At 41.4% G+C, this 23,941-nt stretch overlaps 1 protein-coding gene across 1 annotated transcript in view; it reads right to left on the reverse strand.

Annotated features, from left to right (window-relative positions):
* The window catches only part of bmp2k (BMP2 inducible kinase), a 57,535-nt gene that overhangs the window by 6,447 nt on the left and 27,147 nt on the right, over positions 1–23,941 (reverse strand). The window contains exons 5-15 of the mRNA XM_085785895.1: positions 23,408–23,529; positions 20,017–20,098; positions 15,756–15,888; positions 15,200–15,303; positions 15,000–15,079; positions 14,429–14,577; positions 13,102–13,304; positions 12,702–12,974; positions 8,162–8,451; positions 6,515–6,684; positions 5,322–5,453 (exon numbers count right to left, since the gene is read on the reverse strand). Coding sequence (XP_085642021.1) covers positions 5,322–5,453; positions 6,515–6,684; positions 8,162–8,451; positions 12,702–12,974; positions 13,102–13,304; positions 14,429–14,577; positions 15,000–15,079; positions 15,200–15,303; positions 15,756–15,888; positions 20,017–20,098; positions 23,408–23,529 — 1,738 coding nt within the window. The remainder of the gene's footprint in view (positions 1–5,321; positions 5,454–6,514; positions 6,685–8,161; positions 8,452–12,701; positions 12,975–13,101; positions 13,305–14,428; positions 14,578–14,999; positions 15,080–15,199; positions 15,304–15,755; positions 15,889–20,016; positions 20,099–23,407; positions 23,530–23,941) is intronic.

Genomic DNA, 23,941 nt, shown 5'->3' on the forward strand with positions numbered 1-23,941 from the left:
TTTTCCAGTATGATTTTGAAGTTTCTGACTTGATTTAGGTGATATTTTAAAAAAAATCCCAGGTACTTTGTTTCTTATGTCATAAAAACGTATTCTCATCTGATTCTGATACTTCTAGTTGAGGGAAACAATCAAGTGGACAATTATATCAATCGAGGTCATAATAAATAATCAGACCTGTGATTAAAAATCTTTTTTGGAAGAAGAAGAAAAAAAGAAAACCAAAAAAAAAGTGGGAAAAAAAATCAAATTTAGACAAAAACAAAGAAGTTCAAACTGAATGAACCACACTGAGTTAGTCACACACGTTAGATTAGATTAGTTTAGTTTAGTTTGGTTTGTTGTCAGTGTGATTGACAGCGAAGGCGCTCACAGTAAAGACAGCCATGTTTGTTTACATCAGGAACATCTTGCTCGTTCGTTGGTGTAGTGGTGGAGAAAAGACGCTAAATAAAAAACTCTGTCGCTCTAATAATAATAAAATGAAGGAACCAAAGTGAACGCTGCTTTTCAATGTTTTTTATTTATCAGTAACATTCTATAAAGAAATACATTCACACTCACAGTATGATACAGGACCGTTTACATAGTCTGCTGCAAAAACAAAACAAAAAAACAAACAAAAAAATAAAACAAGATATGTGTGAGACAACTTATCGATCTATAGGTTTTGTATTGGTTCTGGAGGAGGGAGGTACCAGGAGCTGCTGATAATCTATCTACCACGGCTAAAACTCCACAGCTTTGACAGTTTCGTTTCCCAACACGATTAACTGACTGAGATTTAATCCAAAATAAAATAAAAATCCAAATTTTTTTATTCATTTATATATTTTTTGAAAGTCTATCTGGGGCGACTAATTCCTCAACAGGATGTAAAGCTGACCAAAAAAAAAATAAAAAATTAAAGACAGAGGAAAAAGCACAGATGTAAACAATATAACAACATATTCACCGTCAGTTTTGCTGGGATTATAATGTTTCACGTTTCCTCGCACTTTAAAACAAAACAAAAAAACAATTCAAATAAAGTGCAGTTAATGGCTCTGGTCGTCCCTTTCACTTTCTTTTTCTTTTTCATTTTTTGGCTTTTTTGATGGTTCAACTGTACCAAAACTGTAAATCCATCCACCAGTACACATGATTGAACAAGATGTTTCTGAGTATGGCTGTCTTACTGATGAAAAATGAAACTCAAATAATAATAATAATAATAATTATAATAATAATTTAAAAAAACAACAACAATTAAACTGAAATGAAGCAGTTTTTTTTTTTTTTGTCTTTTTTTTTTTTCTTTCAGAGAGGTCCAATAAGAGCAAGCAGTGACATGAGCGGAGACATGAGGTGGAGTCAGGCCACATTAACTTACCTTCAGCTAAAAGTGTTAATATGAGTCACATGAGTTCATGGGGCGACTAAAGATGGCTCACTCTGACGTGCTGCTCTAAAGGCGGACGAGGACGAGGAGGAGGAGGAAACAAACATACAGCCCTTTAGGATTGTATGGATTCAATTCATGGAAAAAATAATAATAAAGAATAATAAAAAAAGGAAAAAATCTAAATGTTCAGCTTTTATTTTGACGGGAAAGTCGACAGAACGCTGTCGTGCCGTTGAAGCGTTCGTCTCGACACAAACTTAGATTTACACTAGAGGATGTGCCATCAGCCGGGTTGTGTCCGTTACACACACTTACACTCTACTGCAGGAAAATAAAACTTATTTATTTATTTTTTAATTTTAATTGCTGTGGGGAAGGAAAAACAAACAAACAAAAAAAAGCTCTGTCAGTTTTGTTGATCTGGTAAATAAACGTGTGACACAAAGGCACTTTGTATCTACGGATGGAAACCGAGCGACTTCCACAGCAAAAAGAAACTGATAGTATTATAGATTAGTAAAAATAAAAAAATTTAAAAAAGGAGGCGCTAAATGAAAATGTGCAGACGCACCACCAGCAACTTCACTCCTGTCCTGTTCCTGAAACCGCCAAAATAAAAGTTTTAAATGTGTAGAAATGTTCAAATGTTTCTGAAATAAGTCGATTTTTTTATTGTGGAAAGAATTAAACATCAGACATCTGCTTGGAAATCGATTCAGAAGTCGCAGATGAAACTATATAAAGCCGCAAATAAATGCAAATCTAGGCCAAATGAGCTTCTGTTACATGTTTAATTGTAGTTTTATTTAATAAATGTCTCTGACGGTGTTGGATGAGCCAGTTTATTCTGAGTTGTTTCATGTTTAACTGAGGGTTTTGTCCTGAATGTGCCAGAAGCTGGGTTTTTTTTTTTTTTAGTCATTAAATCTTTAATTTTTCACTTAAGTTTCATGTTTTCTCTCTGAACTGTTCACAAGTGGTTTAAAGGATTCAGTTTATTTTATAAAATTACAGCTCAGTCTTTAAGAAAATTAAACCGCTGCTGCTGCGACCGAGGCTGAACCGAACCAGGACACAGAGAGAGGTTTTTATTTTCATCTTCCTCTCTCTTTCTCCACTAATGACAGGGTGGCTGTATAAAAAGAAGAAAAAGAAAAAAAAAGAAAAGTTGCTGGCAGTGTGTTTGCACTTTTTTTTTCTGAAGGAAGGAGCGTAAACAAGCCAATAAATCACAACAACCTGACGCACCGATGGCACAAACACAACAAGCTTTAAAAAAAAAAAAAAGGCTGATCCAAAACTCATCAGAGGTTTCTTCATGCCAGCCTGAAAGGAATGAGACGACGTGGGTTCAGAATAAAAAAGAAAAAACTAAAAAAAAGTCCCTTCGAACTGTTTGGTTTCTTTTCTTAACTTTTTTTTTTTTTTTTCCTTTTTTGGTTTTTCCTTTGATCCAATTTGAGCTCTGATATAATTTTATATTTCTTTATTGAACAAGTGAAGAGGATAAAATATTTCCACACTTACATTCGAGTGCTCAGAGGGTAACATATATATATTTATATATATATATATTGCATCTGTATTGTTATTATCATCATCATCAGGTCTGACTCTACTAGACTGAAGCCACTGGACTCGCTTTAAGGACAGGAGATGAATTTACTGTAAAAAGTAAAAAAACAAACAAAACCAAACTCTTGCTCTCCTCTAGAAAATATCGAAGCGCTTTAGCGTTGATACTGTTTCTCATCATTAAATATATTCTGAGTTACAAACAGCGTTTTTTTTCCCCCCTAAACCGCCTATCTAGTATCTATCTATCTATCAAAAACAGTTCACATTGAAGGAGCGGGAAGAGTTACAGAGGCACAGAAGCTTATTGCTGCCACCGATGTCGTAGTAGAGTAACATGAAGGAATACTGCACTGTGATATTCACCTTGTTTATTTGATTTTTTTCACCGAGGGAGGGAAGGAGGGGGTTGAACCACATGCAGGCCGACGACGGGTTAGTGAAGCCGAATGAGGGGGAGGGAGGGTTATTATCAGGAAGTGGAAGGAGAGGGGGGGGGGTGGGAGGGGCGGGGCTGAGTTGTTTAAAGTGCACAGTCCACACGAGAACGTTTGAGGCGTCATGGCGACGTTGGATCGGAGGAGAGTTCACTGTGTTGATGATGTAAACGACGGCAAAAAAGAGCCACAAAGACTTTTGGAAGTTCAAGTGTTGTTGTTGTTTTAGTACCAGGGCTGAGTGATGATGAAGATGTCACATTGGTGTCGAAGTTTGCATTATTTATTTATTTATTTTTTTTTGTGGGGGGGGGGGGTAAAACTTTAATGTGGATTTGTCTTCAAATCAGGGTTCAGGTTTTAGGATTATCAGAAAATCACAGCTGTTTGTTCAACATGCATCTGCATCTGGATTGTTAGAAGAAAACAGGTCGTTAACATGAGGATTAATGACTTAATTAAATTAAAGGGATAGTTCAACATTTTGGCAAATTGGTCCATTGCCATAATCCCTATAGTCATAGCAGTAGGTTCGTTACCTTTAATTGTCGGTGCAAGCTATTTTTAGAACGGCGGAGCAGAGCCGTGAGCTGCTCAGAGCTACGCTACGTCGGAGGCTCATGGGATTTCTTAGTTTCCCTCATCAAACTCATCAAATACACAATCCAACAACTCCAAAACGCTCTGGTGGACGAGTTGTGACCTGCACATTCACCACGCTATGAGACAATAACAGAACATTACCAGACAGAGTTGTTTTAGAGGTAAATGCAGAGACTGCTTGATGAAAAACTGCCCCCTGAAGGCAACGCACATCAGCAGTTTTGCATGAATTTCCCTCCAAAACAACTCTGGTAACGTTGTGTTATTATCTCATAGCGTGGTGAATGTGCAGGTCACAACTTGTCCACCAGAGCGTTTTGGAGTTGTTGGATTGAGTATTTGATGAGTTTGATGAGGAAAACCCAAGAAATCCCATGAGCCTCCGTAGCGTAGCTCTGAGCAGCTCGCGGCTCTGCTCCGCCGTTTTAAAATAGCTTGCAAGGACAAATAAAGGTAAAGAACCTACTGCTATGATGATAGGGATTATGGCAATGGGCCAAATTGACAAAACGTTGAACTATCCCTTTACATTTGACCTCTGGGATGAAAAGGATAATATGAATATTAGCACAAAAAAGTGACAAGAACTCACATATTGATGGTTTTTAATTAGATGGCCTGTGTGTTTTAACCAGACACGTTGACATCACTCAGCCCTCGTTACCGTACCTTTCATGTTGGGTTGTCGCTTCGGCCTCGTCGTCGTGTTCGTATTGCTTTTTTTATCGCCAATGGAAACGAACCATCTCGTCAGTTCAGTGGAAGTTTTTATCTCTAAAGTTTTTTAATGCACTGAAAATAAAGAATAAAAAATAAAAACGACTTCTTATGCAGAGAGAGAGAGAGAGAACTCGTGAGTGAGACTCTGTGTTTTTTTTTAGTACCTTGATACAGAGTTAGAGCTGTAGAGGATGCTCACTTACTCGCACACACATACACACACACACAATCACACACATACATTTCTTCCAGTTGTCTTGCATAAAGGTTTGTAACCACAGGGCAGTTTTGTTTTTTTGTTGTTTTTTTTTAAGTTTTCGATCACCGCCGAGAAGCTGCTCCAGTCACAGGAGGAGCACGGTTCGTTCATTCGTTCAGTTCAGTTCGTAAACCGACAACAGAGGCAACGTCTAGATCTGCTGACTGAACATGAATGAGGAGAATAACACAAAAACAACAAACTGATCATTGGTTTCTAAGTGAGATCAGAGAGAGAGGAGGAGGAGGAGGGGGAGGAGGAGGGAGGGAGGGAGGAAGAGGAGGAGGAGGCAGGTGGCTCCACAGTGTTGGGTCCTCATGGTAGAGACTCCTCTAAGACTTGCCTGCGCTGGCCACAAACGGGACTGAGCCGAACAGATCCTCGGGGGGGAGGGGCTTGGCGGCGGTGATGGCGGCGATGACGGCGGGCTGCGACCGGTCCGTCTCCACGCTGGCTGTTCTCTCCACAGGTTTGTCTGAAGGAAACAAGAGCAACAGGGAGAAGACGTTAGAGCATCCACACATGGGCTGACTATCTTTCCCACAAACCAGATTTGAAATTTCTAACTTCTTATGTTAAATATCTGACTTTTCTATGTTTTGGTGTTTATTGCTTAGATTAGATTTAGATTTATTGTCCTTATCAGAATAATTGTTGGGGCAATAATTGCCATGAACTCCATAGCGCTCGTCTGTAATGTCCCTCTTGTATTGAAGCCCCGACATGAGAAATTGTTCCGGAAAAAATTAAATAAGTCTATATTTTAAGCTTGTTTGTAGCGGAAGCTCCCAGTGTCTCAGTTCACTGCTCCTCCTGTGTCAGTGCAAATCTCGCGTGATTTGCACTGACCGGCGGAACAATTTCTGATGTCGGGGCTTCAATACAAGAGGGACATTACAGACGAGCAGTATGGAGGTATTTGGATGTTTTTTGGTGTGTCTTTTTGGACGAAGAAAAGTGAGCCCCATTGACAACCATTATATGGACAAATACTGCTGTGCGGACCCCCCTGTAACTCAGAGAAGGCACTTTTGGGGTGAACTATCCCTTTAAAAGTGTAACCAGGGTGACTACAGGTACTACTGAACTGAAGTTCAATTAAGACTTTTAAAGACCTTTAACACCACTTTAAACAAAACTGAATACCAAACCTGCGATGGAAACACAGGCCAAAACTCAAAATATACTCTTTTCAATTAAAGGCATTGATATCAGTTCAAAATGAACAGTTATAGTAGGTAACATGAAAATAATCAGTTGAGTTCAAGAACATTTTTCATTGATGTGAAAAAAGAACAAAAATATCTTCATCCTAAATTATATTAATGTCATTGTGTCACGTGATTTATTCAGCACCAAAAATTCTCACTGTGATGAAAATATTATAAACAGTAGTTGAAGACATCCATTTGAAAGCAGCAACATTAAAAATCTGAATAAAAGACAATATAATATATTTTTAAGGCCTTTTACTAGTAAATCTATATACGGGACAGAGGTAAAGAGGTAAAGAAAAGAAGTGGGCGGGTCACTTGCTTGCTCTGAGCATGTCGAACTCCCGGTCGATCAGCTCCTCCTCCGTCAACTTGGAGAAGTTGTCTTCTCCGAACGGGTTCCAGCCCGACATGTCGGGGGGGTTGGAGACGGCGCTGTTGCAGCTCTGAGAGGGAGGGGTGATGGCGTCCGAGGCCAGGAGAGGGTTTCTACTGCGGAGGGAGGGGGGACAGGAAAACACCAGGTCACAACAGAGGTTTTTCTGCTCTCTGGTCCTCTCTGACTCGTCTTTTCTATCAAGCTAGTAAATAACAATAAACAGTTTCTTTGCTCAGACTACTGTAGTTCATATAGCTTCTTCCTGTTTTTGCTTTTTAAAAAAATTAAGAGTTCAGGAGGAACAGCTGTTACACAACTACGGTTCATTACACAAGAGAGAACCGAGACAAACAATGTTTCTGCAAGTCATCATGAAAACTAAAAATCTCACTTTAGATATTTATCACAGTTACAAATCGTAGTTATCTGCCTCCATGATTTAGAAACCAGACAAATCTAAGACACATAGAAAAGGTCACAAAATGTGTCTGAATCACAGACTTCCCAGTTTGTTAGACAAAATAAAACACTGAAGTGTGGTTTCATCACTTTGTCACACACGACAACGACTATTTCTCCTCTCTCTCTTTCAGCACAACTGACATTAAAAAAGAAATAGTGGTAACACTTTATTTGATGCCTATCTCTATAACACATTATAACCATACTTATAATAAGTTATAATGCAGTTATAGCACTGTATAACTATAGTTATAAACACTCATAAATTATCATAATGCTTTATAACAATAATCATAACACACTATAAAGCGTTTTATCATGACTTATGAGGCCAGGTATTATAATATGTTATAATTGTTAGTAACTCACTGACAATGCCCACATCGATAATGCATTGTAAATATAGTTATAATATGTTATAATTGGCTTATAAACGTGTATGACTATTATAAAGAGTCATAAATTATCATAAGGCTTTATAACAATAAGCATAACACATTATAGAGCATTTTATAATGGCATTATTATTAATAATGGTATTATAATGAGTTATAATGCTCTATAATGTGTTATGCTTATTGTTATAAAGCCTTACGATCATTTATGAGTGTTTATAACTACAGATATACAGTTCTATAACTGCATTATAACTTATTATAAGTATGTTATAATGCCGGCGTTATAAGGCGTCACAAAGTGTTTTCACCACATTAACCTATATTATAAATAGTATGTATGGTTATAGTATTATAAGGTGCCGATATGAGATCAAGAAGTGAGGAAGCTAAAACTTCACCTTGTTTTTGGTCTTTCTTTGTGTTGTTTTGATAATGTTTATATACTGATGTTCTTGTTTCTTTTGGTTTTTGCTTTTATAATGTTTCTGTACTGTATATGTAATTCTGTCGGACCCCAGGAAGAATAGCTGTGGTTTTGCTGCAGCTAATGGGGATCTGAATAATAAACTAAACTTAACCGAATTAAAGCAACTTTTATATTGAATTATACAATCACTGCCCCATAAAAACAAATTTAAAAACCTTAATAAACACACAATAATCAGATCTCTGGTTTCATTTCAAACACGTCTTCTTCAGGGTTACTACACGTTACATTACGTTACGTTACCTGGCGTTAGTGTAGGAGGGATCCACAGGTGAGAGCGCCCCCATCTGGCCAGATCCCGCCGCGGTCCCAGCAGCAGCAGCGGCGGCGGCGGCGGCGGCGGTGGGTGTGGTGGCGTTAAAGGAGCCCAGGGGGATCTGGAACTCAAGAGGGGAGGACATGTAGGGGAGAGGCTGCTGCTGCTGATGTTGATGATGTTGTTGCTGTTGTTGATGTTGATGATGATGATGCTGTTGTTGTTGTTGCTGTTGTTGTTGCTGCTGCTGGACAAAAGCCTGTTGGTACTGGTGCAGCTGTTAGGGACGGAGGAGAGAGAGAGAGGGGGGGGGGAGAAGAAGAAGAAGGGGGGAGGGAATGAGGGACGGACCTTTGATTTCATGGCGCACAATGACACAACGGCAACGAAGATGATGAAATGTTGTTAGAAACCAGTTCTGGATTTGGAAAGCCGGGGACACAGTGGAGGGGGAGGGATGAGGGGACGAGAGTCAAACAAGCGCGAAGAAGGAACACCAAGCTGAACAAAAAAACGAACTTTTTCTTCCAAAGTGCAACAAGAATCAACTTTAATTTAAAGGGGCATTTCCAGTGTTAATCAATGTTTACCTCAGATATCAGATCGCCTATCATCAGTTCATTTCATACCATCCATTACCGTTTATATATTCATTTTTTGTTCAAGAATCTATCGTTTTTTCAATGTTCATCAATGGTCGACCATAATTTAAATTAAAAAAAGGTATAATGTGTCGGAATTCCCCCCATCTAGCGGTACGGTTGCATATCTGAACGTATTCTTGATGTTGCATTCACGTGAAATAGGGCAGACGTCAGGCAGACAACAGACGCTGCATGTAACAGGATAAACAAGCGTCTATGTAAACAAGTGGTCCGTCAGCACGAGGCAAAACGATACAGGCGTGACAATATGTTGTCATGGTGATGTCGTATTGTTTACTTGACCCACGTTTTACCGTCTTTCTCTCGTCGAGTATTACATCCGGTTGGTTTGTCCGACGGCCGTCTGCCTGACTGCACCTGAATGCAACACCAGTGCCTCCGTCCTTCCTCACACTACACAGTGGTGACAGTTTTAACAGGCCGAGCCGACAGCTCCGGTGAGTTTCCGTGGTTACCTACGGTCACGCTGCCACTCAACGTAAAAAATGGCGATGCAACATGGCCGCCTCAGTTCGGTGCGTCGCCCACTTATGTATTTGTAACAACTTGTAACAACTCATTCTAAGGTACGAGAAAGCTTTCATTTGTATGCGGGTGTGATTCCACTTCAGTGAAATACGTATTTATGAAAGCAATATTTGATTTTTGCTAATAAAAAGCCAAATAAGTCACATACTGGGGCGTTAAAACAATTAAATTAAATCAAAGTTCGGGCTTATCACAGCTTCCGCAGTGTTCCTTTCCAGGTCAGAGAACAAACGCCTCAGAGTCCTTCTACTGTTGTGTTCTCTGAGCCAGAAAGGAATAATTCGGAAGCTGCAATAAGCCCAAACTTTGATTTAATTTAATTGTAAAGCGGATTTTAACATTTAAATGATGGGTCGACCACAGAACAATATAAAATGAGTCCGGAGCCCATTAATGAACATTGAAAAAACGATAGATTCTACAAATATAAACGTCCACGTGCTGCAGTTGGGAGTATGGATGGTATGAAATGAACTGATCATAGGTGACCTGATATCTGAGGTAAACATTGATTACCACTGGAAATGCCCCTTTAAACGCTGTGCAAAAGTTTTAGGTTTTTTTAGTTATATAATTCATCACGCGAGCGCTGGGGAGGCGTTTGGTTTCGTTCCGCGGCAGGACGACAGGATCTTCAGAGACAAGAAGAAGGAGGAGAAGAAGGAGGAGGAGGAAGAATCCTGCAGCAGATGGTCCGACTCCCACAGAGCCCTGATCTCCGACACCGAGCCAGGAGACAGGAACTGTGTCAGGTTCTCCAAGATGCTACGAGCGAAGCACCTGCCAAGTTCCTGAAGAAGAAGTGTGTGTAGGTGGAACGAGGAGGAGGGGAAAAAAAAAAAAGGAGGTCGAACCAAATATTGATTTGATATCTTTTTCTTCTGCTTCCTGTAGCCGTTGAAGCGTCGTCACTGTTTCAGTACGTTTAATACCTAAAACATTTTGCACAGCATTTTGATGTCGGCTGATTATGTTTGACTTGGAGCAACATTATCTGGACCAAAGAAGTTCAACAGTGAGATAAAAAAAAAAGAAAAAGGGTCTGTGATGATCTCTGCATACATTTAAAGAGGAACTCTGCTATATTTTTACCTTAATGAACCAGCTTCAGTTAAATCAATGACTTGTAACTTGTTCCCTTAGCGTCTCTTGGCTGAAAACCAACCTTGTAAGATCAGAGCCTCCGACCCGGTGTCCCAGCTCTTGTCTCTGCGGCACCGCCACATAAACGTAACGCGCCCCTTAACCCGTAATCTCTTGTTTATAACAGATAAGACTAGACATATACTGTATTTCCTCAATAAAAGCCGGGTATTCTGGGCAGTTGTGGAAATAAAGGCCCCGGCTCCTATTTGAGGAAATACAGTATACACATCGTAATATCATATATGATAAATAACATTATCCACAATCCAATGTTATCCATAACAGAGGAGAAGAGACCGGAGTTGCATAGCTTCGCTTTAAAAACACCTGATTCTTTTAATATTTGGTCTATGAATATAACAAAAACGTTTTGTGTGAATCCTCAGGAGGAGATTAAAGTTAAAACTCTCTCAGTCTGGCATCGTTGCTCCATCCTCTACCACTTTGTTTCTTTTTTTTTTTTTTTTAAAGAAAGCACATCACTGTTGTGCTTTTTAAAATATCCAAATTAACAAAGTTGATGTTCTGTTATTAAAACCATATGAGACAAATTTTGCGGCCGCTTTGCGAATGAAGCTCTCGTCGTCGTCGTCGGGAACAACGACAGACAGACAGCGCCAGGTCGGAGTTCGCCGCTGCTTTAAAAAAGCGTTGAAGGCAGCAGGTTTCTTGGGAATAAGAGCAGTAATTTTCCGAGAGGTGCTCTCTTGTCCCGTCTGCGAACCGCCTCATATGTCAGGACGCAACGCAGAGGAAACTGCTCGATTTCACCCTCTGTTCGATCCCCTCGTGGCTTCGCTCGGACCAGATTGCCTCTGAAATAAAACAGATGGTACGCGTTCGGTGGGAAAACGAGACTAAAAATTGCGCCGCCCTAACAGTGTGCGTTCGGAGGACCTGTGTTTGTGTGTTTGATTCAGTAGCTGTGTAAATACTAGTTCTCTGAATATTTGGACAGAGTCAGCAGGAAGTTTTGGAGCGTCTGCTTCCAATGCTGCTTGGCACAGACGTGGGGGAGATCTCGACTGGCTGCCAGTGTTTGGAACAGAGAGAGCAATTTTAGGCCATTCTGACATTAAATGAAAAATTTCAGCTCCGTGGCGTTTCACGCTGCGTCTCCATGTGTTTCGCTGTCATTTGCTCAAACTATTTATTGCAGTTTTGGAGAAAATCTTCTGTTCTCAGATTCTGTCGTGGTTTTTTGAGTTACAAACCAACAGCAAAAGGCTTCTTCAACATTAAAGGGAACATATTATGGAAATGTCACTTTTTGAAGGCTCTTAAAGGGATACTTCACCCAAAATCGATAATTCTACTCACCGTCATGCCAAGGAAGGGTTTGGAGAACTTTCTGAGTCATCAAAACGCTTTAGGAGTTCCAGGGGGGGTCCGACTGGAAACGGATTTTCATACAATGGCGGTGAATTGTGTCACTTTTGAATCGTCCAAAACACACACTATGAAACATCCAAATGCCTCCATACTGCTTGTCCTACTGACCCAAGTGTCCTGAAGCTGCCACAGGAAAAAATTGTTTCATAGTGTGTGTTTTAGACGATACAAAAGTGAACTCTATCCGCCGCCATTATATGAAAATCTGTTGCCACTTAACAGCCGGACCCCCCCTGGAACTCCTAAAGCATTTTGATGACTGAAGGTTCTCCAAACCCTTCCTTGGCATAACGGTGAGTAGAAAATTGGTGAATTGTGGATTTTGGGTGAAGTATCCCTTTAACTTGCCTTCCGGACCCCAAAATGTGAGAATTGACAAAAAATCTGTAATTTTCAGGCTCCTTGGGTTGAAATCCAAGTGGTTTTACGAGCTGATCCCTCAGTTGTCTTCCAGTGATGTAACTAGTTTTGGAATTTGCATAATCCCACCCTAGAAGGGGGCCGGGCAAGCAGTGGTTCATTTGCATTTAAAGGGACAGGCACTGAACCAGCCGTTCTGAACGGGGCTGTTTTGAGAGGATGAAAAGAGCTGTGATGTTTGACCCTTGGGGGATTTTGACCGAAGCATGTCACAGACACGTCTTTAAGACACCTGGGAACTATTTTAATTTGTAGAAAAGGATGCATAATATGTCTCCTTTAATACTAATATCAAACAGAGTCAGATTTCAGCTCAGATGAGAAGTTCGAACCTGTCGAGACTGGAGATTTTTTGTTTTTTTCTGACAGAACTCACCATGGCTGCGTACTGAGCCTGGGCCTGAGCCTGAGCTTGAGCCTGAGCCTGAGCCTGAGCTTGAGCCTGAGCCTGAGCCACCTGCTGCTGGTACATGGGCTGCATCATCATCTGCTGCTGCTGCTGTTGCTGCTGCTGCTGCTGCTGCTGCTGGAGCAGGGCCTGTTGTTGCTGCTGCTGGAGCAGGGCCTGTTGCTGCTGCTGTTGGAGCAGGGCCTGTTGTTGCTGCTGCTGCTGCTGGAGCTGGAGCGACTGCTGCACAGCCTGTTGGTACTGAGGACGGGTCGGACACACATTCATAACCTCAACATTTGCTCCGATGCCACATCCAGAACTGAAACTGTCAATAAAGCTGTTGAGCAGTGTGTTTGATTTCATTTGCATGTGTTGTGTTGAGCACCTGGAGGTATTGGAGTTGCTGTGCATTTGCATGTTGTTGCTGCACTGCTTGTTGTTGTAGTTGTTGTTGTTGGTGGTGGTGGTGGTGATGTTGCTGCTGCTGCAGCTGCTGCAGACGCAGGTCTCCAGGCTGCAGCTGCTGCAGGACTCGGTGCTGCTGACTGCTGGGCTGCATGGACGGCTGCCCTGAGCCTGGCGTGGGGGCTGAGTGGACGAGACGGACAGAGAGAGTTACTACTTTGAACATCACATCACATCACAGGGCTCCAGACTGTCCTTAAAGGGATAGTTCGCTGTTTTGAAGTGGGGTTGTGTGAGGTACGTATGGCCATTAAGTATAAAATCTGCAGTAGAAGACCTACCTTGGGCCAATGGATTACAGAGCTGTCATCTAATTTGGCACTGGAAAAACTGACTTAGAGAGAGGAAAAGCTGAGGACTTTAACAAGATGTGGTCGTCTTTCCTAACCTTCATCAATAACCTTAATGTGCAACCTAGAACTGGACAAGATCTGTTGCCGCCACCTTTATGACCTTAAAATGGCTCAATAGTGGTTCCATGGCTGGAGTATTAGTACTGTGAAGTAGAAATAGAGATGAAGAGGAGGACGTTGTTTTGAATAAATGTTTCTGTGCATATTGATGTACACTGGAATGTATGCAGGCTGAATATGTAATACACATTTGGATATTATTATCAAAACTTTATTTACCATAGATCTTATTGTGGGTGGGAGGAGGGTGGGTTAGTAGGGTTTCTGTTTCTTGTGTGTTATATTGCTGTTATGTGTATGTTCATTAAAATTGAAAATCAATAAAGAAATTGTGATACAACGCGTCGAGAAGCCTGCCCATGTGGAGGCGTACCGAGGAGTACTGACTGAGTGAGTTGGTTAGTTCCAGATTCTCCGACATTGAAAATGCATCAGCAACTTTTTCATCTACTTGTGCATGTACAATCAGTAAATTTCCCCCTTTTTTTGGTGAAACGTGGATAGGTTAACGCAGAGAATCTGGAATCTGTTATTAAAGGTGTCAGGCCAATATGTGTGAGCATCATGAATGAAAAATGAAATGTGAATATTTGCTTTGCAAGTCGATTTACGGTTTTAACACCTACATTTTCTGCTTGAACTCCTAAAATTTTAAGTTAGGGGCCACTGTGCTTCTGGTAAAACAAGTTAGTCTGGAGCCCTGCATCAAGTTCAGTTGCTTTTTTCCAACAGTATCATTAACTTAACTCTTTTCTTACCAAACCTTCAGACAAACTTAATCATTTGTGTTTTTCTACCACATCAGAACCTCTACTGATATAAAAACCATCAGACCTTTCTGGCCGTTGCTGATGGGTGCAGAGGGCATGGTCATCTTGACGGGGGTGACCGTGTTGGCGAGGGGCAGGACGTTGCTGTTTGCTGCCTTCGGCCTCTGTCTGGGAGCTATCGACGTTTCCGTGGGGCCGACAGCGTCTGTTATCCTGGAGAGAGACAGACAGAGACAGAGTTCAAGTCCAGCAAGGGTTTTACTTTGTGTCATCCTGATGTCGGTTTGCTTTTATTGTTCAAACCTATACAAGTTATCATCACATCACAGTTTACATATCATTAGAAAACTAAAATAATCAGACATTTGAAATTTTACCATAAAAGTGGATGAAGATTTCTGTGTTTTTTTCTCCCTTTTTTAGTCTTGTTTTGTTTTGAAATCAGACCTAACATGCACTGTATATTCTCCCTCTTTGTGATGTTGTTGTAGATTATATCAATGTTTTGTTGTGGTTTGGTCTGTTTGTCTTTTAATGTTTGTTTTTGTCAGTTTGTTTGTTAGTACTAGAAGTATAAACCTTAAAAGTATAAAGAAAAAAGAAAAGAAAATTAAAATAAGAAAACTCAGCAGTACCTGGCTTTTGTCATACTCTTCTTAGCAGCGACCTCGCTGGCCGTTAGAGGCTCGGGGAGCGACGTGGGGATGGGCGAGTTCTGGAAAAAAAAAAAAAGAAAAGAAGGGAGAAAATGACGGCAGAGAATTAAATTAACAAGAGGAGCAAATGACTGCAGAGGCTGAAAAACCACGATGACCGCTTTGTTCCAATGACTTACAAAGAGATTTGGCACTGGACAGTCTTTTCCAGCTAACTTGAAGGCAAAGTAGGACACTTGGTAAATGTCTGGTCTCTTGTCCAGGTCTGGTTCGAGCATATATCCTGCAGCAGACGGACACAGACAGAGGTTATTTTATAGAGCGTGAACAACACTGGACACTTGGTTCCACTGCAGCTGATGTGCATCGTCTCCATTTGGCCACTTGGTGGAGCTGTTGGTTAAAGAATCTAAATTTAAAAAAAGAAAAAAAAGGAAGCTCCACCACCACCACGCCATATACATTTAGGGAAGTAAAACAGCTTGAAAGGAAACAAGGCTGCCATGACTGACAGACAGTCCATGACCGGTTCAAACAGGCCAGGTTGTGCAAAATGCAAGTCGCAGTGTCTTCACAGTCGCAGTCAAACTGTTCTACAGACACACAACAGCCAGAGGAGGAATCTTTACACCTCAAACACAACATTTTCTACAATTATCTGCTTCACTAAAACACTGAGGTGGTAATCGATCATTAAAATACACATTATAGTGTGTGTGTGTAACTCAGACTTACTGATTAAACAGTGCAACTTGAAGGAGAATTTGGAGTTATCTGGAACGATAAAGGTTCCGTCACATATGGCGACTTGACTCTCCCCAAATGGAAGTGCGAAGAAACACAGCTTGTACAACAAGCATCCAAGTGCCTGTGGAGAAAAGAGAAACAAGTCTTAAAAAATACAAAAAAAAACATCTGAACCCTGTGACTTCTCCTGCAAGTATCACTTCATATGTCCAAAGTCGGTGCCAATCTAACAATCTAAGTTTAGACAGTGCATTATTTTGTTCCATATACTTTTTGCTTTTCCTTCCTCAGAGAGTTTAAAACATGTGATTGATTTCTGACCTCTCAGATTCATCACAACAACACACAGCTTTAAACCAGCGGCATGAAAGTGCATGATGGTTTTTGACACATTTCGTTTTGAAACTGAAACGCTACGATCTTCAGCCGTGGTGAATATGTAACTGTGGAAATTAAAGATACGCATTGAGAAAGAAAGAAAATCTCCAACAGGGCTGGAGCTGTCAGAACGTCAGGTACTTTCCTCACGACCTTGAGAGGGAAGGAAAAATATAAGATACGGTTTCATTCTCTACCTAAAATATTATGACCATGAACAGATGAAGTGAATAATGTGGATTATCTCAGAAACAGCACATGTCAAAGTCTGGAAATATGTGGTCAAAATACAGTCAGTAAGGCCGTTTCCACTGAGGAAGTCGGACTCGTATCGGACTCTTTAGGCGACGTAATGTGCAACAGTTTCAGACATTGAATTTAATTGTTTTGTTTGTAGTGACTTTTTGAATAAAATCTATTTTTTAAGTTTCATCCGTCGCCTAATTATTGTGCAGCAGTTTTGCTCTGTTTTTTTAAACAATCCTGGGTTTTAAAAATGCTGCTTATTTTGGGGGGTTTCTCTTGGTGTCACAATTCGCTTTGAGTTATACCCAATCAGCACAGAGTAAACCTGAGTAAACACGCCAACGGCCCTCCGACCTCCTGAAGGTCCTGCAGTGGAAACAGGGCTTGTGTCGAGGATGTGAGCGGAGCAGTCGGGTGTAAAGATCTGAGAGGTTTGTACAAAGACCAGAGCTGCTGGTCAGAGCATTTACAAAACACCGGGGATTGTCAGCTGCTCCTGGTGACGACCTTGGGTCAACGGGAACAGGAACAAGATGGATCCCGTACTGGACCGGGATCTGTTGCTAAAGTCTTGGTGCAGGAGTCAGGACACTATTGCAAAAGGAACTATTCTACATTTTTACCTTCATTAACCAGCTTCAGAGTCGTAGTGCTGGTTAAATCAATGACTTGTAACTAGCTCCAGGGAGAATGGAGGCTCTCTGCCTTCCACCTAGCGTCTCTTGGCTGAAAACCAACCTTGTAAGATCAGAGCCTCTGACCCGGTAACCTGTAATCTCTTGTTTATGACAGATAAGACTACACAGATATACACAATGGTAACATGGTAGATAATAAATAACGTTATCCACCGCTCCATTGATTGATTTCTCATTGTAAACAAATGCACATGGAGGAGAGGAGGGTTAGAGACACAGAGGAGGAGAGACCAGACTTAGCACAGTTTCTCTTTAAGGCAGAAGCGGTTTTAAGGAGGCTCAGAGTTCCCTTCGCCAAAAAAGCAGGATACACGAAGTCATTTGTCATCTTTAAGTGAACTTTGAGCTATAGTGAAACCGCAGCTGCATGATATTGTATTGTTGTACTCCATGTGCTTATTTATGTATTTGTTTCTGTGCTGGTTGTGTCCAGATGTTGTTGTCGGCTGACTGTCAAGATGCCAAATGCAAATTTCCATTGTGTTTTTAAACCATTGGACAATAAAGTCTTATCTTATCTTATCTTATCTTAACTTAAAAGTGATATAGGCAGAAGCTCCAAGTTAGTTTTGAATCACTGAGCTCATCACATATACAGGAAGTGAGCACAGATCAGCCACGGCGTTTAAAGAGGGAACTGGCTGGTCTCTCCTGATCACCGCAGCCTCCTACAGCTAACATGTCAGGTACAGTCTGTTCCAGGGGGAGGGGTGAAGGCCCGACCCAGGCGGCGTGCGTTGCCTTTTCTTTACCCCGCTGAGCTGCACAGCAACGCTTAGCGAAGAATTAATGTTCCTTATGTCAGTGGCTGAAAAAGCTGCTTTTAAAAAAAAAAACCAGGCCCGGAGTGGAGCTCCCCTGGCAGTATGGCTGTCCAAACAAATCCACATGCAAAAGTGCTCTGCTGCTCCCGAATCATATATTCACTTGGCGCTATATTTGGCTCAGCAGGCGTCTTTTTTTTTTTTTTCTTTTTTTTTTGCTGATGATGCAGTTGGAGATGAAAGAGACTTTGGAATTAGCCACAGCGTTTAGGGACTGTTTTCCTTTAAGCGCTCTAATCTGAAGACACATATTCTTCACAGTTCTCTCTCTCTCTCTTGCTCGACACTACGGGCTAATCCCGTCTGATATTAAAACTCCTAATCTGAGTCAGACAGCGCTAGCCTGCTGCCTGCTGCAACCCCACAAGAAAACACACAGAACATATGCATGAATAAATTCATGACATTTTGTGTGAGGCACGATGTAGAAAACAGCCTTTTAAAAAAAAAAAAAAAAAGCACGTGGCTAAACATAGAAGGGGAAGTGAAAACACAGAGAGGTAGCTGACAGGAAGTCAGTCAGTTAAAGCCCCTGTACAGATGTGGACGACGTGCACGACGTTAACTATAAGTGACTTGAATGCAAAGTGGCAGCAGCAATAAAAGCTCCGGTTGTTGGCTGGTCTGTAGACAATTACAGCTGCCATTGTTACAGCTGAATTATGTTCTGCAGCTGTGTCGTTGTTGTTGTTGGTGGTGGTGGTGTTGATTTTATATCAGGCTGCACAATAAAACATCACAGCGCTGGTGTTGATTTAAAGGGATAGTTCAACATTTTTGGCAAATTGTCCCAGTGCCATAATCCCTATAGTCGTAGCAGTAGGTTCGTTACCTTAAATTGTCGGTGCAAGCTATTTCTAGAACGGCGGAGCAGAGCCGCAAGCTGCTCAGAGCTACGCTACGGAGGCTAATGGGATTTCTTGGTTTCCCTCATCAAACTCATCAAATAAATACACAATCCAACAACTCCAAAACGCTCTGGTGGACAAGTTGTGACCTGCACATTCACCACGCTATGAGATAATAACACAACGTTACCAGACAGAGTTGTTTTAGAGGTGAATTCATGCAAATCCGCTGATGCGCGTTGCCTTCAGGGACAGTTTTTCATCAAGCAGTCTCTGTATTTGCCTCTAAAACAACTCTGTCTGGTAACGTTGTGTTATTATCTCATAGCGTGGTGAATGTGCAGGTCACAACTTGTCCACCAGAGCGTTTTGGAGTTGTTGGATTGTGTATTTGATGAGTTTGATGAGGGAAACCAAAAAATCCCATGAGCCTCCATAGCGTAGCTCTGAGCAGCTCACGGCTCTGCTCCGCCGTTCTAAAAATAGCTTGCACGGCCAATTAAAGGTAACAAACCTACTGCTATGACTATAGGGATTATGGCAATGGGCCAATTTGTCAAAAATGTTGAACTATCCCTTTAAAGATTTAAAAAAAAAAAAAAAAAAAAGGACAGAGCATGATGAAAAAGTCTGAGCTGAGTGTGAACTTTTAAATGCAGGGGGGTTGTCCCATCTGCAGCTTCCTAATCTCTCTCTGTGTTTGGCTGTTTTTCGAACTCCCTGGGTTTTTGGAGTGCATCAATTTACACCGCTTCTCAAAATGGCTGCTGTCCAAGCCCCTTTATTTTCTTCTTTTCTCGCCTCTCTTCGCCTCGCACCTTCAAAAAATCAGCAGCAGAGGCCCCGTTTCACACGAGCTTATCGAGGTCCTCGAGTGAGCCTAATTATCTCCAAACGCCGAGAAAATAGAGGACAGGCGGCGGCGGCAGCGACAACGGGGAGGGAGGGAGAGGGGAGGAAGAGGATGAGATGGAGCCCTGGCTTTGTTGTGAATGATGTTGCTCAATGTTTTATGAGGGAAAAACGCTGTTGGAGAGCTGGTGGAGGCAAACAGCCCAGGGGCGAGCCAGGAAGAGACGCAGAGCCAGAGCAGAGCAACGAGAAGAGAGAAGAGAGAGGAGGCTGAGGAACCCGTCGGGGCAGAATGACGGCCGGGCCACTGCCAGGACAAACCAGCCCTGCGGGGTGCATAACACACACACATACTACACACACACACACACACACACTCATGCAAGCAAAAGAGGCGTCTTACCCATATATCAGCTTTAGTGGTGATGGCTTTCCCTGCGTACAAGTTAATCATCTCCGGAGCCCGATATGAGAGGGTCGTGTACCTGTGTGACACACAAAAGCGACAACATTAGTGGCAGAATACACACACACAGTGAAGTTAGTCAGGTTGTGTGTTCCTCATTTGATGTTACATTACACATTTGAGTGCACACTTAGATCGGATGCAAGTTTCAATATTTTTAAATTACAGACCAAGCTTTCAGTCAAAAGACCTTCATCAATGTCAATGCCAATTTTATTTACAGTATATAGCACATTTCATATGGCGAGCATAAACTCAATGTGCTTCAGGATAAAAGCAAGATGGCAATACATATGAGTACATATTAAAACAAAAGCCAACGTGTTAAGACGAACAAAAAAGAAAAAAAAAACAAATTAAAAGCTTGTGAGAACAGATTACATGACACATCTGAAAAAGAAAATACACTTAAACCATGTTAGAAGCTGGATCCAAACTAGTATTATGATGCAGGTAGATAGAGGCGGTGCCCTCAACACAAGAACGGGCTGCAGAGATGAGGAGGGTAGTTTTCATACAAACGACTTGGAGGAACGGAAATATACGTTGGTAACTGGAGGCAAATATTTAACCTTCTCCTGAAATGAGTCACATAGTAGAGAGATGCAAACTTTTACATTTAAATTTGGACAATTGTGAAATTTTACAGCTGTATTGGTTTGCTTACAGATTGTATTTATGGATTTCTGTGTCAGATCAGGAGGATTTGTATGCATAAGTACATGGGTAGAGATATTTTATGTAATTATCATGTGTAATTCAGGTATTTGGTTATTCATTTAGTTATTCTCTCCTGATCTTTTACCTACTTATTCTTATATTTTCTGTAAGCTCATTATTATTTCAGTAACTATGATAAGGGCTGCTGTTGTTAATAGTATAGGGATGCTTAAAATAAACATGAACAACAAAAAGGACAGATAGTCAGCTGATGGCGATAGATCGAGGCGCTTTGTTTTGTTTTAGTGTATGCAAATGTAGATGTGTATGTTTATATGTATATGCTGTGAACTCATGTTTTGTAATGTTATGCTGTGGCACTCGGTTGACACAGTAAAAATTATGATCATAAAAAAAGGAAATATACTTGAACCTATCACCTTTGAATTCGTCATCATCACCTTTAAATGAACATGACAGTCGTTTTCACTTTGACGTTTCACTTTGAGGGAAACCCTCGGCTCTTTAGCTGCTTAACGCTCCACTTCAAGAGCTCCTCTACAGTAAAAAGTCAAAACAAAACCAAAGCCTAATAAAAAAAAGACCGTGGCAGAGGTTATTGGTTTGTTTCATGACTGCTGAGTACACTTTTCTTCTTCTTCTCCTTCTCCTCTGGTGATGCAATGTGAGCTTCCTGTTGCCGAGGCACGGAGAGAGAAAAAAAGAAAAAGAAAAAAAAAAGAGCAGAATCTGACAGCAGAGGTTTCCTAGTTCATCTTCCAAACATTTCATTTCTCCTCCCATTCGCTCGTTCTGATAATGATCAAAGCAGCTGCTTGTGTTTGGAATAAAAAAGTCAGTGGAGTTGTGAAAATGCGAGGACTGTGTGTGTGTGTGTGTGTGTGTGTGTGTGTGTGTGTGTGTGTGTGTGTGTGTGTTGGTCAGAGTTCAAAGGCCTGATGGTGTGTGTATGACGCTGCCAGTGGAGGAGACTTAACGCTGGGTCGTATACGGCTGATAAGCTCCACGCGTCGCTCTTTATTGCAGCTGTAAAACGTGGTGGAAGTTGACAGAGCAGATCTGAGCTGCTGTGATTTGACGCTACACAAATAGAAAAAAAACGTACAGTACACAACACGCCACGCAGGCCGCCATCGTGCAGGTGCTGCGACAACACAACAAAACTAAACGTGTGCCGTGCACGCGTGTGTGTGTGTTTACGGCCGTCATAATGCACCAATCATCTGCAGCCACTGTTTGCCGTAGTAGCGTGTTTATTTTTGGTTTACTTGCATAGAGTTATGTGAGTGGATGGTAGAACAGAGGTTTCCTCATCTGCTCCCAGTGTGACTTATGAGATTTACTCCTCTGCTTTGTGGACACACACACACAGAGAAGAAAACACAGAGCCAGAGCTGCAGCAGATTGTGTTGTGTGGACCCAATACAGGTTCCCTCAAACACATCTCCAGTGTCGCTCTTTTATCATGTCGCCTCCAAAACGAAGTGGCTGCTCATCTCAAGGGGCGATCCATAATGTTTTCAAAGTGCTCTATAAATAAAGTTTGAGTTGAGTTCTGACTCTTATGCACCCATTTTTCCATCGGAAGTTTTGTTTGTAGACAAATGATCAATAAAGTTATTTTGATTTTGACTTGACAGTCTTGGAAGGTGAGGAGACCCAGCAACTAAATTAATCGGAAATCTATTTTGTGCTTTCCAGTTTATGTTCACGCCACATTTAAAAGACGCGTGGCGTTGAGCAGGATTATTCCTGATTATGGCACGAGTTGTATACAGTATTCTTAAAGGGATAGTTCAACATTTTGGCAAATTTGGCCCATTGCCATAATCCCAATTGTCGGTGCAAGCTATTTTTAGAACGGCGGAGCAGAGCCGTGAGCTGCTTAGAGCTCAGAGACGGAGTAGTTTTCAATGTAATTTTCCCTCTAAAACAACTGTCTGGTAACGTTGTGTTATTATCTCATAGCGTGGTGAATGTGCAGGTCACAACTTGTTCACCAGAGCGTTGTGGAGTTGTTGGATTGTGTATTTGATAAGTTTGATGAGGGAAACCAAGAAATCCCATGAGCATCCGTAGCATAGCTCTGACCTATCCCTTTAATAACTATCCCTTTAATAATTCATGATTTGATATGATGCAGAGTTTTTTTAAAACACCTATTTTAAATGTAACTGCATTGAAACTGTCAGAAAGTAAAGTTAGGCATGATAAAATACAATTTCTTTCTCTCATGTCTCTGTTGTCTCGCCTCACTCTTCTGGCCTGGTTGGAAAATCCAGGTCTGCAACTCTGTTAAAAAACATCTATAACTCCCACCCCCACAATTCATGTTGTTGTGACCTGGAGGCATCGCCTTGACTACCACTTTGACAGCCCATAGTAGGCCATCTGCCATCTGGATGCATGTAAAACCTGAGAGCGTGTTGCTGCAGTTAAATTCCTGTGTGATGGAAAAGGGACCATTATAATGCTCTGCTCATTCTCAGCAGTTGATTTACACTGACGGTGCCAACTTTAAACAGCACTTCCACAAGTTCAAAACAATGATGTTTCCAAGAGCCAGAACACAGAGAGGGCGCAGATAAATATTATGGTTTAAAAATCAAGTAGTGGCATCAATAACGTGAAAAATAAAAACGCTCACTTTTTAATCTCGTCCTCCACGGCCGTAACTCCGTCTTTATGTGGCAGTAAAACCTTGTGAGTGGCGCTTCCAAAGTCGCACAGCACGTAATTTCCCTGGTCGTTCAGCAGGATGTTTTCAACCTGGTGAGGAGGCACACAAAAGGTTTTACATTAGTCAACGAAAAAGCAACAAGGAAAACACTGAAAAAGACCAAAAAAATAAAAAATAATCTGCAGCATACGCCAACAATATTGAGTTGATAGGGAGCGACAGATGTAGTTGAACTCTGCTGGGTTTTGGAGACAGTGTCGCTGATGTGAAGAACCTACAACCCGCCCCGGCTAATATGAGTCAATAACAGAGCTTTAGCTACGGAGCGTCAGCAGTCCGACCTCATCTACATCACCAGTGGGACGGGAGCAGATGTTGAGAAGTGAAAATGTGCTGCGTGTGTGTTTGGTTTCAGATTTAATGTTCTAAACCTGCTCAGACAGTCGTCCCGTTTCCTCCTGATTCACATTACAGACCTAACTTACTTCTATTTGTCCAAAG

This window comes from Trachurus japonicus, chromosome 9 (genome assembly GCF_045865225.1).
Source record: "Trachurus japonicus isolate A0001 chromosome 9, Traja_1.0".
Lineage (NCBI taxonomy): Eukaryota > Metazoa > Chordata > Actinopteri > Carangiformes > Carangidae > Trachurus > Trachurus japonicus.